Source organism: Mugil cephalus, chromosome 20 (assembly GCF_022458985.1).
Source record: "Mugil cephalus isolate CIBA_MC_2020 chromosome 20, CIBA_Mcephalus_1.1, whole genome shotgun sequence".
Taxonomy (NCBI): Eukaryota; Metazoa; Chordata; class Actinopteri; order Mugiliformes; family Mugilidae; genus Mugil; species Mugil cephalus.
The window spans coordinates 15,999,230-16,012,952 of record NC_061789.1 but is presented as its reverse complement, the minus strand read 5'-3'; the positions used below and the strand labels follow the sequence as shown (position 1 = coordinate 16,012,952).

Here is a 13,723-nt window from a genome sequence, read left to right as displayed (position 1 = left end):
GTTTACATTTAATAAACTATCCTTCAAAAAAAAGAAAAATAAGTGCAATTTAGGCACACTGCTGTCTGCTCAGTTTTGCGTTCTGTCCACTTCTCTGAATTAAACATTGGAAAAATTCAGAGTAGCAGTTATTTTCACTGAGAAATTGTAGTGTTACATGTAATTTTAGCATTTTGCAAATTCATGCCAACGGCCAGATTAGACCATCTGGTGGGCCACTTTTGGCCCGCGGCCCCTATGTTTGACACCTGTGATTTAAATCTTTAATGTGAAAATAGGTGAGTGGATAGACTTACAAATAGCTACTTCTAAACTTAAAAATTTCAAATATGAGTCAGATGCAGTGCAATTAAATGAATGCCTACAATCTGACACCTTGAATAAATTAAAAGACAACAAATATAAACATTGTCTCACCGTCATCTTCACTACGTTCTACTGGAAACTCGACTGACTCAGCCAGTGAAGCCAGAGAGGTGCGCCTTGACGAGGCTCCAGAGGCCAAGCTAGCAGGCCTGCTGCCAGGCAGCCTGTTGACCCAGTGGTCACACAAGGATGAACTAGTGGATCCTGTGTCAAGACAATAAAGATCACAGTCAGTGACAATTCTTCTAGTTCTTTTTCAGAAACTTTGACAACATTTTGACTTCCTTGTGTAGAAAAGGGCTAGAAATGTGTTTACATAATAATTATGGACAAAAAAATCATTTGAAATTCATACATAAATAAAATGAATGACCCCTTTATGGCCCTCTTAATACAGAAATAAATACTGACCAGCAACAGAGCTGTTAGCCGACCAGGAGGGAATAGCCGTCCTCCTCTGATAGAAGAGTATGTAGGCGGTCTGCTGACACACATCATCATCAGCGACATGTGAAACCTCACTGTCATCGAAGCAGTACCACTGACCATCAATGGAGTTTTTGCAGTAGGCTGTTGGGACGAAGAAAGGGGATGAATGGGTTAAAAATGGATAACAAATGCACAAAGTTCTTAATTTTCACAGAAACTAGCACAAATCTTTTGCATTACCGGTGTAGTGTCCTCCGTGCATGCTCCCATGGTGGTTGCAGACAGCATACAGGTCGTACAGGTAGTCATCGGGATTTCTTCCCAGGCCGTAGGACCGTCTCCATGGCGACCAGTGGGAAGGTAAACTCCAACTGCTTTGGCTTCTCTTGACCACGTGAGGAGCCATGTCCATCCCCATCAGCGGGAACCTCACCATGTTCTGCATCTTGACCCTCCGGTCGCCCTCCTGAAGCCAGGATACGAGATGGTTTAATCGGTTATCCCCTTTTGCCTGGACTAAAATAGATGTTCTCCGTCCAAACAAAGCCTCCAGTATGTGTAAATGTTCATTTAATCAGATAATGATAAAAGAAAAAATTGATAACAAACTGAAAAATAATATATTATACGTTTGGTCACAGTGACCATCTGTGTGTAGCACAAACATTTTAAGAAACTTTATGTCCTTGGACATCATCTGCAATCAAGTTAAATTATCCAGTCATAGCTGATCATTGCCATCCAACGGTCTCTGTCCTAACGACAGTACTGGCAGTTTTGCTGTTTGACAATTTAGGGCAAAGAAGAAGAAGAGGTTTATTAAAAGTGTGAAGACAAGTCTCTACAAATAGAACTTGGAAAAATGAATGTGGACATAAATTGCTTTCACATAAAAGTGCATTTGAAAATGAAGATGGCTTAACACAGAATCTCTTTACTAAAAGTGGGCAGAATCTCCGTAAAAGCCAGTGCTTTTAAATAATAAACAAAAGCGCCACTGCTTGAACTTTGCCAAAATAAATTAGCCTGTAAGTGGTTACAGTTGGACCAACTGTTAAAAACACATTTCAGGCAGCACCAATCGAAGCGCTGACATTTAATATCCAGCTTCTTGCCCGTTCCAACATCACATTGTGCCCAAAACCCACAAACACTATAAAGAGAAACAGCCCGGTGCAAATATCCACATTTTGTCGCTGGTTCTGATAATTAAAAGGACAACTGACTTCACATTTCCATGTCAAGCATCTAGATGAGCTCAAATACCTGTCTGAACCTCTTGAGATGCAGTATGAGTACATCCGGCAGCGTCCACAGGCTGAGCTTAATGCGGCCCTGCTGCAGCTGCTTGCAGTGGGGGCAGCGCCAAGCGTCGTCCGGGGCCAGCTAAGAGACACACATCCAAGGGAGCAGCCGTTACGAACGGGTTCCAACCGCACAGCTTATAAAACGAGCCTCAAACAGGATGAGGCCCACGGTTTCTACAGTCTCTCTATTCCCCTCCAGAGCAGTTGCAGGCGAGTTCAACCACAATGTATATGCAAGTCCTTGGACTAGAATTTCTAGTTTAATCCAAACATGGCATTGGGGTTTCAGTGCACAGCGACTCCGTCGTGGGAGAAAAGCTTTTTGAACTTCAGTAGAAGAATAATAAACCCTTAGAGATGAGATACATGTGATGCTATACTTAAAACTCAATTTGCCTTGACACATGTCAGTGAGGAGTATGTTTCGTATTCTCATGTCAAACTGCTGACTGTATGCAATGTACAATCTGATCGTTACTAGAGATTTGCATAGAGATACTGATACTTGTGTATTTTACTGTATTTGTATTATACTGTACCTTTTTTATTTACAGACGGACGCAGGCAGCCCTGTTTTGCTGGGGACGCTGCTGACACTGCGTCCCATACATACGTGCAGCCCATACATACGTGCAGCCCATACATACGTGCAGCCCATACATAGCCCCTCCCCCGCTAGCAGAGCACACGCAGCTGTAAGATGGAAAATGCTTGTGCTCTACGTCTTTATGCCCGTTTAGTTTGCATCCATAAGAGTGTTAAATATTCTCTGAGTTTTATAAATGTTTCCATCTGTTGTCCAAATGGTATGGTGCAAGAAAAAGCTGTATTGGCTCCAAATATCGGCTCCGAAAAATCGGCATCGGCCCTAAAAATCGTTACCTGCTCTTCCTTAGTGTAGAGTTGAAAGCACTGGGCAAGGGTGCAGGCCTGCGGCTGATGATGTTGTTCTCTGTGCAGATAGACGCTCTCAGCATCTGGAATGTACTCCTCCTCGGTGTGTCCAAACAGACTGCAGGAGCACAAAGCACAGTCTTCATTAAAAGGCATGTGAGAATCATAGGATTGGCCCTCAGATTGGGATCAAAGTGAGTTGCAGAATTGTTGGGGATTGTCACACTTAGTCCTATCGAGTAACCTTTAATTGAATCCAAGTTTCCTGAGGTGATCTGCACCCAGCAGCACAGCAGAAGGCTTTGAATTGCTCCACAATACGCACTTGTACGAACATGAACTACATGAGAACTCAGGAAGACTCGAAGAAAACTACATCATCAACCAAGAATGGACATGAAAGTCTGAGTCAGTCGACTTCTGCTGAAGTTCTGTCTTCAATCTGACCAGCTTGTGCATGTGTGTTAACCGCGTGACTTAGTGCTTGGCATAAGTGGGAAAATAAGAGCCGACGTGCCTGATTGTGGGGTCGGAACTTCAGACTTTGGTTTTTACTTGGCTGAAAACTCTTTCACAAAAAAAAAAAAAAAAGAAAGCACGCTGGTTGGTAGCTCAAGAACATGTGTGAAGGTCAGCAGTTGGGGAATAATACCGGGAGGTGCCTCCATTCAAGGGATTAAAATAGGCAGGGCCCTGAAAAATTGTCTTTGTGAAGTTTGAGGTGTTGCAGAACCTGATGGCGAAAAGCGAAGCCTGTCACTATCAATCCTAGTGAAATACTGCCACACATCCAACTGGAAAAAACCACGCCTTTAAACTGACAGCGAAAGTAGCACAGATGTCAGGGTACGTTTTTTTTTTTGTATGTGACAATCACATTGAGCCGTTAACCATCAAGGAAGGAATTCTGCAACACCTCGGGCCCTCAGTTGGGACCTTCGAATATTTTCAGGTCACCCTTCGGTTATAGATACGTGACACTTTTTGTGTTTTTAGGCAACGTCTTGTCTCTGTCCCGACTGATACACACTAATGCAACTTTTACGCGTGTTTCTTTTCCCTTTCAGAATGTTTCGGAAGTAAATGACAAATGGCCTCCGATGAAATTACACATTCAATATCGTGTTTACAAGGAGAACCATTACAGTGGCCGGTTTAACAAGTCTTCTGAGCCTTTGCGTGTCGTGAGTCATTTTGAATATTACGCGGAGTTCCTAGCACAGCCAGATTACAGCAATCAAATGTCAAATCAGAACGGGCACAGAGGCGCAACACATAATCATCTTGTTCACTCACTAGTCCTTGGTCTCTTTGTCCCACTCCACCACAATCTTCACATGTGGCGGTCCCCCTTGTCCACAGGACTTGTACGCTCTGTAGTGAAAACAGAATCAGTGGGGAAAAAATGGTTGAAGCTGGTGTTTTTGATCAGTGAAAGGCCCTTTATTTTTAGGACACCGTGGGCGTGTGTTAATATTTTCTGGCTAAAGTATCACAGCTGCTTTTCTACAAATCTATTTTTTTTTTAAATTTCTTTAGAGTGTGAATTACTCCAGAGTGACTGTAACGAACGAAGAATGAAATGTCTCCTTTTTAACACCCTTAATTGAGGTTGTTCAGACGAACACAATGCCAATTACCATTGTAATTATCCACAAGGGACAAGTGATTGTTCACAGTAACAACAAAAACAGACTTTTGATTTTGAAAAACGGACAAGTCGAGACACGGCTGATCCATGTCTCGACTCGTTGTAAGATTGTAGAAATATGTGGATTATAAAAACAGGCTCGACTGGTGCTTTAACAAACACCTAAATCGTGTCAGGGCATGCTGTCTACCCGTGTGTGTGTGCGCGAGGAGCCTGTGTGCAGAGGCAAGATTAAAGGAGGAGGTTGATGTCATTTTGACATTGCCCCATTTACCCAAGATTATCTGTCTTTAACTCTGTGTGCATATGGAAAAACAAAGTTCGCCTTGATGTGAAGCCATCTCCCTTTCACAGACTAACATTAATGCTGCGAAAAACCTTCAGGCATCAATATAGAAGATATATAGACACATGGGTTTTAAATATCATTTATGGCAGGACTGCATTTCCTTGGCTGCATCCCACTGAACAAAATGTTTGCCTGGCTCCAACTGAGCTTCAGGCAGAGGCAAAATATAGGATGTGTAAAATCCCTCTAAAAGATGAAGAACTATGAAACCAATATGCACATTTAAATGGGCTGTAAGGGGGTGAAACATTAATTTTATATTCTGTGTATTAAGCCTCATCAATCACTACTCCTTACGTTAAATTAAATTCAAGATGCAGTCCAATACATATTTTAGGCCATTTCTCACATCTCTGATAAAGCGGTTATGAAATTCATTATTAGAACTGACCTTTCAACGGTTGGATGACACAGTGGTCGCTCATCTTGGGGAAGGAGGTAGGTGATGCCAACAACGCCGACCACACGAAGACTGAAAGGTCCGACCTGCAGAGTGAGACATGAAGGCGCCACCGTTCATTACTTTTTCCCTGTGTCATTTCACCATTTGACTGATGTCACAGTCTTGAGAATGAATCCGTCCACACAGCGAATTCTGCTACCGGCAGCTAACTCAATCATCCATTGACCTTTCATTCAATATGTGAGGCAGACTCAATACTCCTCCTACCTGAATGTAGACCCCAGGTCTCAAAAGGTGACGCATTTTCTCCAGGATCTCTTTTTGTAGAGCGTCCCAGGTCACAGTGCGCTCCATGTACAGTACAAAAGGAAGGCCAAACCTAAGAAGAAGCCCATGACCCATTATAGTTTGCCAGAGACAACATGTAAGACCATGACTGTGTTGTGTTGTTGGCCATAAGAAGGTTTCAGTACCTCTTTCCTTGGTGGCCAGTACAGGCTCTGTTACACACCAAAAGGATGATTTTTTCCGGCCCCAGGTTTTTATTGGGTGATGCTGTTACGGGCGTCATGGCCCCCTGCATGAAAGATGGAGTCCTGCCGATTTCTGTTCCGTACTTCAAGTTGTTATGATTCAGGTTTGCCAGAAGACTTCCTGCAAAAGACAGAAAGACATATCATATCAGTGTAAGTGTGGAAAAGGTTGAATATACATGCTTCATTGTCATTCGGTTATCTGAGGTTGGGTCTTGGTGGCAACAGGCTGAGAACGGTATTCCAGAAGTCTCTCTTCTTAGAAATGTCTTCTACTTCCTCGTTGGGTATCGCGAGGCGTTTCCAGACCAGATGAGATATGTAATCTCTCTAGAAAAACCTGGGTCTGCCTTGCATTCTCTCCTCAGCTATCCATGGGAATCATTCTAACCATATGTATAAAATACTTCTAAAAGACCATTTTACTCACATCTTTCTGTGGATGTCTAAGGCTAAGACGAGACGCTTTATGGAGGAAAGTAATTTTAGGGTGTTGTATCCGTAACAGGTACGCAGAAAGCTTTGGCAACGGCTCTGCTTCCACTTCACCACAACGGTCAAATAACCTTCCTGCATTACAGCAGACTCCACACCAATTCACCTGTCCATCACCCGTCCATCTCTCACTCCATTTCACCGTCACCCGGAATACATTAACACGTTCCTCGGTGGACACAATATCGAACAGTTAGTTACCTCTTTTTGTGCGTATGTTTTCCAGTTTGAAGGTCTCTGGTGTCTCAAAGGCAAAGATGGAATCGCTCTCTTGAATGATGTCAAGATCATCATCGTCGTCACAAAACGACCGGTGAAAGCCATCATAGTACATTTCCGTCAACACAAACTAAAAAAGAAAAAGTAGAAGTCAATTTAAAAACGTGTCATTAGTTTTTAAATAAATGTTCTATTGTTACTTCCAAAGCAATAGTCATATGAAAGACACACCCTTTCCTCCCGTAGCCGTCTGTTTACTCTCATTAATGTTAACGCAGATGTTATAGCGGCGGCAAGAACATGTGTTAGAATTGTGTTTAACTTTTCCAACTGCCTCTATAGAAACCCTGGGTTCATGAGGTTCAGAGGCAGAAATGGATTTTACAAGCAGACACCTTGAGCCTTTAATACAGCGTCGCTGTGTCAGATCCTGATAAGTGACAGGAATAGTACCTGGTCCATTGGGATCTTGGTCTCACGTGACACAGCATCTCTGAGGCGATAGACGGTGCTGTTGAGCGGAACAGCAACTCCAATCCTCATACAGTGAGAGTACTTCCCCTGATACACCACTGTCACATACAGGGGCCTGGCAGGAGAGATAACACACAAATAAAATACAGCTACCGTCACTGGTTTAATAAGCAAGGGGGGTATCAACAACCTGATGGCCGAACTCAAAAGTGATTGGAAAGATACAAATCATTGCATGTTGTGTGAAATCCTTGACTGTCTAAAACATGCTAAACTTTCCTTCACACTGATGGTGGATTTTTGAACTGAAACTTTTTGCAACCTACAGTCACAACAATCAAAAAACGGACATGTTTTCACATGATATGTATTTAATACTTATTAGTCAACAACTATAAAATAATAAAAAGTTCTCCCATCCAATAAGACCACACGTACAGTGTGGTTTTATTTGAATGTGCTCATATGTGGCCCAGACAACGTGTTCTGTAGTCCATTTACTTTCAAACCTCCCAAGAAGCATATTAAAGTTCACATAAACGTGTAAACATGGGTTCAGTCATCTCTGAGTCACAAGTGACCTCCTTCATGCTGAAAGGACACGCAGCTGCAGTGTCTAATTACTTCCAATGCATGTGCAGAGGGCTTTATCCCACACACCTTTGCAGCACTTACTCACTCACATGAAAGCGGATGCTATCCTGCAGCATCTATTGTTTTACGTTAAATGAAGCCAAACCAAAAATGTCCAGCTTTCTGCAGTTTGTTTTGATTTGAAACTCTGAAGCGCATGCTCCTTCCACACCTGTTTGCTGCGCCCTCACATTCAGCCATTTAAAGCAGGTTACATTCTTCTTCTGCAGCCACACACAGACACGCACCATTTGATTCATGGCCTCGTAAACTTGTCAACAAACTCCCCCGCACACATGCAGGCAGTCGAAAGGTATTTTATATCTTTGAAGATCTTAAATACAATGTGTTTTCTGATATTGCTTCAAATTCACTTAGTAAAATATGGAAGAACCTGTTATCTGAGCACTGTTAACTGATCACTCCCTGTCCTAGAACAGAGAACCGGAGAGAAACTCACCGTGTGTGTGGCAGAGGGATTGGTAGGGAAATACAGAGAAAGGGATCAAACGTGTTGCTCTGCTTTTGGCAATGTGGGCAGGTAAGGGAAGACCTGTTGGGAGAGGATTAAATCTCTTAAAATGTCACAGGGGCAGTGTAGTCAGGCTGTCAGTCTTTAAAGCGTCTAGCCGACATGAAGCCTACCTACCTGTACTGAGCCTGAAATAGTTCTTGCACAAAGGACCCAGCTGAGAGGGGCGGAGACGGCCCCTCTATGCTCTGGTCGTCTTCTTCAATAGGCGGCTGGGACACAAACACAAACAGGCTTTATTCCGACGTACATGTCATAAATAATACTGCTCTACCAGGGTGCATCCAGACTTCATAGAATCGTATTGATCAGTCAGGGGGAAAGCAGGAGGAAGCAAGGCCGGGAAAGCTTAGGCACAAAACTCAACACACAGGCGTCCAACGCTGAAACTACGACCCGTGTCCCAAATGTGTACAAATATCTTCGAGGTTCACCTTCAGAGCAGGCCTGCTGTTGGGGTTCACTGTGTTGAGGTCCTCGTGCACTCTGTCCAGCAGCCACAGCAGAAACTCTTGAGCATCGTGCTGAGCGTTCCCTTTGAACTGTATGGCGTTTTTGGACACAGCGTTCTGCAACAAACCAGCAAAGCAGTGCCCAAAGTTACAGCGTGAACCACAACCGTCTTTAAATGGGTTTAAGTTTGCAGTTCGTGAGGCTAATGTTTATTCACAAGAGCTCCTGACCATTGTTTCTCACATGCAAATGTTTCTGGAATAAAGAACCCAACAACCAAATGCAAAGTCTGTCTCGTCTTGCCTCATACGTGTCTTACCTTAAAGTCCCGACTATGCTGGGGGGTATACTCAAACGTCCATAAAGCCCGCACAAGTCCCGACAGCTGCTCCGTGACCTCTCCCTTTTCCAGAGGACCCTTCTTCTGCAGATGCACGCCATTCGTCTTGGGTTTGTCCTCTTCCAGCTCCTCGCCCTTGTACTGCTCCAGCACCAGGTACTCGGCAAAGAGTTCGGTGTTACTGAGGCACTGCAGAATTGCATTCATGAAGCAGGTGTTGCCGTGGTTTTTCAGACCCGACACCCCAGGGATCCTGTCCCCGGACAGGAAGGCCCCCAGGTCCCCGTCCTCCATGGGCACATCTTTGCTTCCAGACTTGAAAGTGGAAAATCCTCCATCATCTTTGTCGTCCTCGGTTTGTACTTCAGACCCAAAGTGTGACAAGGCGGTCAGTGTCCGCAAGAATTTGCTCATAAAACTACCCACAGAGCGCACAGAGCCTCGCCTGAACAGCTTCTTGCTGAAGCTCGACTTCTTGTCCTTGGATGCGGCTTTGCAAGACATGATTTCCCCTCCGCGGGTACAACTCAGACAGATGCGCCGAGGAACTCGAGAGCCGTGTCACTGTTTAGTTGCTGCTCCATCTCAGACCATGTAGACAGCTCTAACCAGCCGGCTCAACGATGAAGCACGTCTGCAGGCAACGTTAGGTGTGTTACCTAACCTTAGCGAGTACCACTTTTACCATCTTCTCAATTTTACTTTTCGAATAACGTTAGCATATCGTGCACTACAACCTTGCCTTAAAACTGCCTTGGTCCCGTTGCCTACTTTCTCGAGAAATGTAACTTAGACATTGCTCAGGTCATCTGTTTATCCCTGCGAGCGGTTTTTGCGGTTTGGTGGCCGCAGCAATGAATCAACATCTGTTTTGCTGGAGTGAAAACAGCAGCGCTGGCTAATCGCGCTAACGCTAGCGCTCGCTACAATAACAAGAGCAGCAGAAAGAGCAGCACCCGTCCTCTTCAGCGGAGATGTCAGCGTCCGAAAGCCACCGACAGTCCGCCATGGTGCGCGGGCAGTGACATTCAAAGCAGAGAGCGTGGACCAAACTCGGTGAACCTCACATTTCTAGCACATTTGGAGGCACATTCGGGCTAAGCTACTAAACAGCACAACCGTTTACTTCTTCTTCTTCTACTTCTTCTTGTTTGGTTGGCGACTGGCAACCAAGGTAAAGGTGCAATACCGCCACCTATCGGACCGGAGTGTGACCCAGTACGTTAATAAAACAAAACCAAATTAAAAGAAAAACAAAAACAAATCTAAATCCTATCCATTAACCCTGCTCCCTTCAGGTACCTAATTACATAGACATGCTGCAGTTCATTGGAGCGATGTGTCCACAGGGCGGCCATCTTGGTACAGTGCTGCTCACTCACTCCTGAGTGCATTATGAGGAATGATGTGTCTACACAATTAAAGTCACCATAAATCATTCACTTGTCAAGCTATTTTTGTTTGTTCGTTGCAAACGTCAGACACAAAGGGAGATAGATAAAAACATAGACAGACATATTGTTGTGATATTATTGCTATTATTATTACTAAATTATTGTAGTTGCTACTTTTATCGTTATATTATTATTGCTATTATATACTGTTGTATTGCATTATATATATAATTGCTATTATCTTTTGCACAGTCTAAAACCACTAAATTACTAAAATGAAACTATAAAAAGTATAAATAGTTTCAAACACAATATAATGTACAGGCTTTTATGCCAGTGCTCCTTGAGAATTGATGTGTAGCGAGTACAGCTGGTCCTCAGGTTGGTTAGAGCTATGATGACACTGTTCCCTGACTCATCATTTATAGGCTGGGTTTCCTAGCATTGCTTATTATTATTAAAGTTATCATTATATTTTTTAGTATATCACTGTCATCGTCACTAACACAATAACGATGATGTTAGCAATATAATCACTATCATCATTGTTATTATTATATCACCATCATTGTTATTATTGTAGACATACGATCTGCTGTCTCTACCCTTTGTGACGGGCAGACTGTAAGAATGGCTCGCAGAAACTTACAGACGTGTTCTGGTTCCCTGAGGACGCAGACTTTAAGAATAATAATAACAATAATAATAACAATAATAATAATCCATTTTATTTACAGGTGACTTTCAGGAGTCAAGGACACTGTACAAAACTGTTAAAATAAAAATAAAACACAATTCATATATATATATATATATATATATATATATATATATATATATATATATATATATATATACAAACATATAAGTATATTTAAATGACAGTAAATAGAAACTCCCTCATCTCTCCAGTGGAACTGAGAAGGCCTGTTCGAATAAATGAGTTGACTTTGTTGCAGGCTGCAGGACACAGAAGAGACCTTTGTTCCCTGATGCTGGTCCATTTTGGCTGTTCAGTTAATTTACTGTAAAGTTTGAATTCTTAAGCACAGTTTTGCTAAGTTTACCTCTTTTTATGGGCCTATATTTTTGTTATGCTTTTGTTGAAATATATTCTTCTCGCAAGTTTTTTTGGACGTAGAAAACCCACTTTTCAGAATTTGCCTGCCAGCTCAGTCCTTCACAATGCATTTAACAATCAGGCAACATATAGAATATCATTGTCATGTACGGGGACGCAGAAGAGGAAGATGCTGAGACTCTCTCAGGAAACCATATGCCTTTGGACCGTGAAGGTGCAGTGCGACGGCAAACTCCCTCTGCTCTCCGGTGGACTCATTGCTCTTCTTCGGCTCTTTCTTTTCTTCTTCGCCAAGAGATCTGCCCGAAGATTTGAAATTGAGTAAGCATAAACTTATTAGTAAGATCCCTTTAAATAATAAAGAAGAGAGTTTAACACAGACCACACGCATAAAAAATTAGCATTTCCATCTTACCTGAGAAGCATTTGAGTCTGTCTTTCAGCTCTTCATTTATAAGATTTTTCTCCCTCAGATCCTCTAGAAGCGTGTGCACATTCTTCCTCGCCCTTCGCTCCCGGATCATGCCGTTTCTTTTCTCGCGCTCCAGACTCTCCACTCTAGCCAGAGCTGCTCCCAGTCTGGCCTTTAGAGCAGTGGGAGAGGCAGGCAAAGCATAATTGTGGTCCTAGTGGAAAAGGGGGATAAAAAGGAACTCATCACTCACTCATTTACATAGACATATACAACTCCAGTATGTTTTAATGTATGTGTATTTCAGTGTGTCTAAAATAGGTGGCTAAAAAAGAAATCACTCACGACATTAGAATGAGGTTGAGTGTCACATGAATACTGAGGCACGTCCACTGGCAGGCTCTCTTCTGCTTTTATCGAAGCCATAGTTGTCGTTGATGCAACTTCCTAAAATGTAAGAAACATAAAACAACATTTTTAAAAGTTTTGCGGAAAGTGCGCTGTATTTTATTCCTAAACATGAAGGCAGGGAAAAAAAAAAGTTTAGAAAAGTACACACACCTTTCGTAAATGAGATGGGAAGTTGAAGACGGACGGTGTGACTCCATGTCTCAGACGGACAGTTTGCCCCGTCATGTCAAACTCCTCTGGCTTGAAGTGTTGGCTGCAGAGCAACGACCTGGCAGTTGCCACAAAATCTTTTCGTTGCACTGCCTGTTCCCATTGTCTCCTCAAAATACTGTCTTTGGGAAACCTTCAAAATATGAGAAGAGTAGCCAGAGATAAAGAACTGTCTACGACAAAAACAATTCCATCATTAATTATTATTAGGTCTATTAGATGCTGTATTCTAGTCGATCGATTACTGCAAAGGTCTGTTTTCTTTTTTTCTTTCTTTTCCTGTTGCGACGGACGCTGCTTGTTTCACCATTGCGATGCTCTCTCTGTCCTGTGGGAGTTTAACTTTCTCACTATATATTATCCATTACTGGCATCTTACCTGTGAAAAGTGATGCCACGAGACTTGGTTGATATGCTCCTCTCATTAGAGCATCCATATGCAGCACAGAAGTCCGGCATCTTTTAAGTTTATTTCAGGAGCGCGTCTGCTGATAACATTAAGTAGAATTTGTATTTAGGCAGCAAAACCAACATTTTTTTAAAATATCAAAGCACCTATTATAGCTACACGTGTGACGTTTTTAACAAATAAAAACACTCGGAAATCGGTCCAAAAGTCAGCGCATAATTTTATTTCATGATTGCGGAGTACCTCTTTCCTTCGTTGGTTTACATGCGCCGCCGCCTCTGCTGGTACTGTACCAAGATGGCGACGCTTTAGGCACGTCCTCCCCCCACAGTCAGTGCGGCGTGTTCGTACATATGTGTTTGCCTAATCAGATAGCTGCGTGTTATCTTTCCATTTTCACCCGGGAGGTTCTTTACAGTGAAACTTTACTTTGCTTTCTGTACTGCTGTTTTCAGTTTGTTCCTCTCTCCCCTGTAGGGCCTCGTCTTCTTCTTCTTTTTCTTCTTGTTTCAGTGGGCAGTGCACAACCAGGTTTACATACGTTACCGCCACCTACTGGACCAAAGTTAGAGGCGCAGTTTCAATATAAATTAATGCTGTATAAAATGTTCTTTCGTTAAATCGTTTTCTTTTAAGTAGTCAGTAAATAGCCAATAATCTAGCTTTACTAACTGACACACAACCAAGAAATTCCCCGTTAACAGATAAATTATTTCATGAAAGAAACC

At 42.7% G+C, this 13,723-nt stretch overlaps 2 protein-coding genes across 5 annotated transcripts in view; both read right to left on the bottom strand.

The window, feature by feature from the left end:
- Positions 1-10,231, bottom strand: part of usp31 (ubiquitin specific peptidase 31) — a 29,781-nt gene extending 19,550 nt beyond the window's left edge. For 2 of the 3 annotated variants that reach the window (XM_047572353.1, XM_047572351.1), the window contains exons 1-15: positions 9,058-10,231; positions 8,720-8,854; positions 8,403-8,497; positions 8,214-8,306; positions 7,100-7,235; positions 6,629-6,776; positions 5,873-6,053; positions 5,667-5,778; positions 5,388-5,482; positions 4,293-4,370; positions 2,985-3,114; positions 2,062-2,181; positions 1,036-1,261; positions 778-936; positions 418-570 (exon numbers count right to left, since the gene is read on the bottom strand). In XM_047572353.1, coding sequence (XP_047428309.1) covers positions 418-570; positions 778-936; positions 1,036-1,261; positions 2,062-2,181; positions 2,985-3,114; positions 4,293-4,370; positions 5,388-5,482; positions 5,667-5,778; positions 5,873-6,053; positions 6,629-6,776; positions 7,100-7,235; positions 8,214-8,306; positions 8,403-8,497; positions 8,720-8,854; positions 9,058-9,582 — 2,386 coding nt within the window. In that variant the 5' untranslated portion in view covers positions 9,583-10,231. The remainder of the gene's footprint in view (positions 1-417; positions 571-777; positions 937-1,035; positions 1,262-2,061; positions 2,182-2,984; positions 3,115-4,292; positions 4,371-5,387; positions 5,483-5,666; positions 5,779-5,872; positions 6,054-6,628; positions 6,777-7,099; positions 7,236-8,213; positions 8,307-8,402; positions 8,498-8,719; positions 8,855-9,057) is intronic. The other variant, XM_047572352.1, reaches the window with a different exon arrangement.
- Positions 10,232-11,265: 1,034 nt separating this feature from the next.
- LOC124998039 (THAP domain-containing protein 6-like) lies at positions 11,266-13,509 on the bottom strand. Of its 2 annotated transcripts, none has more exons than XM_047572161.1 (6): positions 13,239-13,509; positions 12,966-13,074; positions 12,527-12,719; positions 12,311-12,412; positions 11,969-12,179; positions 11,266-11,852 (listed from the first exon to the last, which is right to left on the bottom strand). In XM_047572161.1, exons 2-6 carry the CDS (start codon positions 13,043-13,045, stop codon positions 11,737-11,739), a joined length of 702 nt encoding a protein of 233 aa, XP_047428117.1. In that variant the 5' UTR covers positions 13,046-13,074; positions 13,239-13,509; the 3' UTR covers positions 11,266-11,736. The 2 variants fall into 2 exon arrangements, with proteins under 2 accessions (XP_047428117.1, XP_047428118.1); XM_047572162.1 differs by having other exon boundaries at positions 12,966-13,071.
- Between the last annotated feature and the right edge of the window lie 214 nt (positions 13,510-13,723).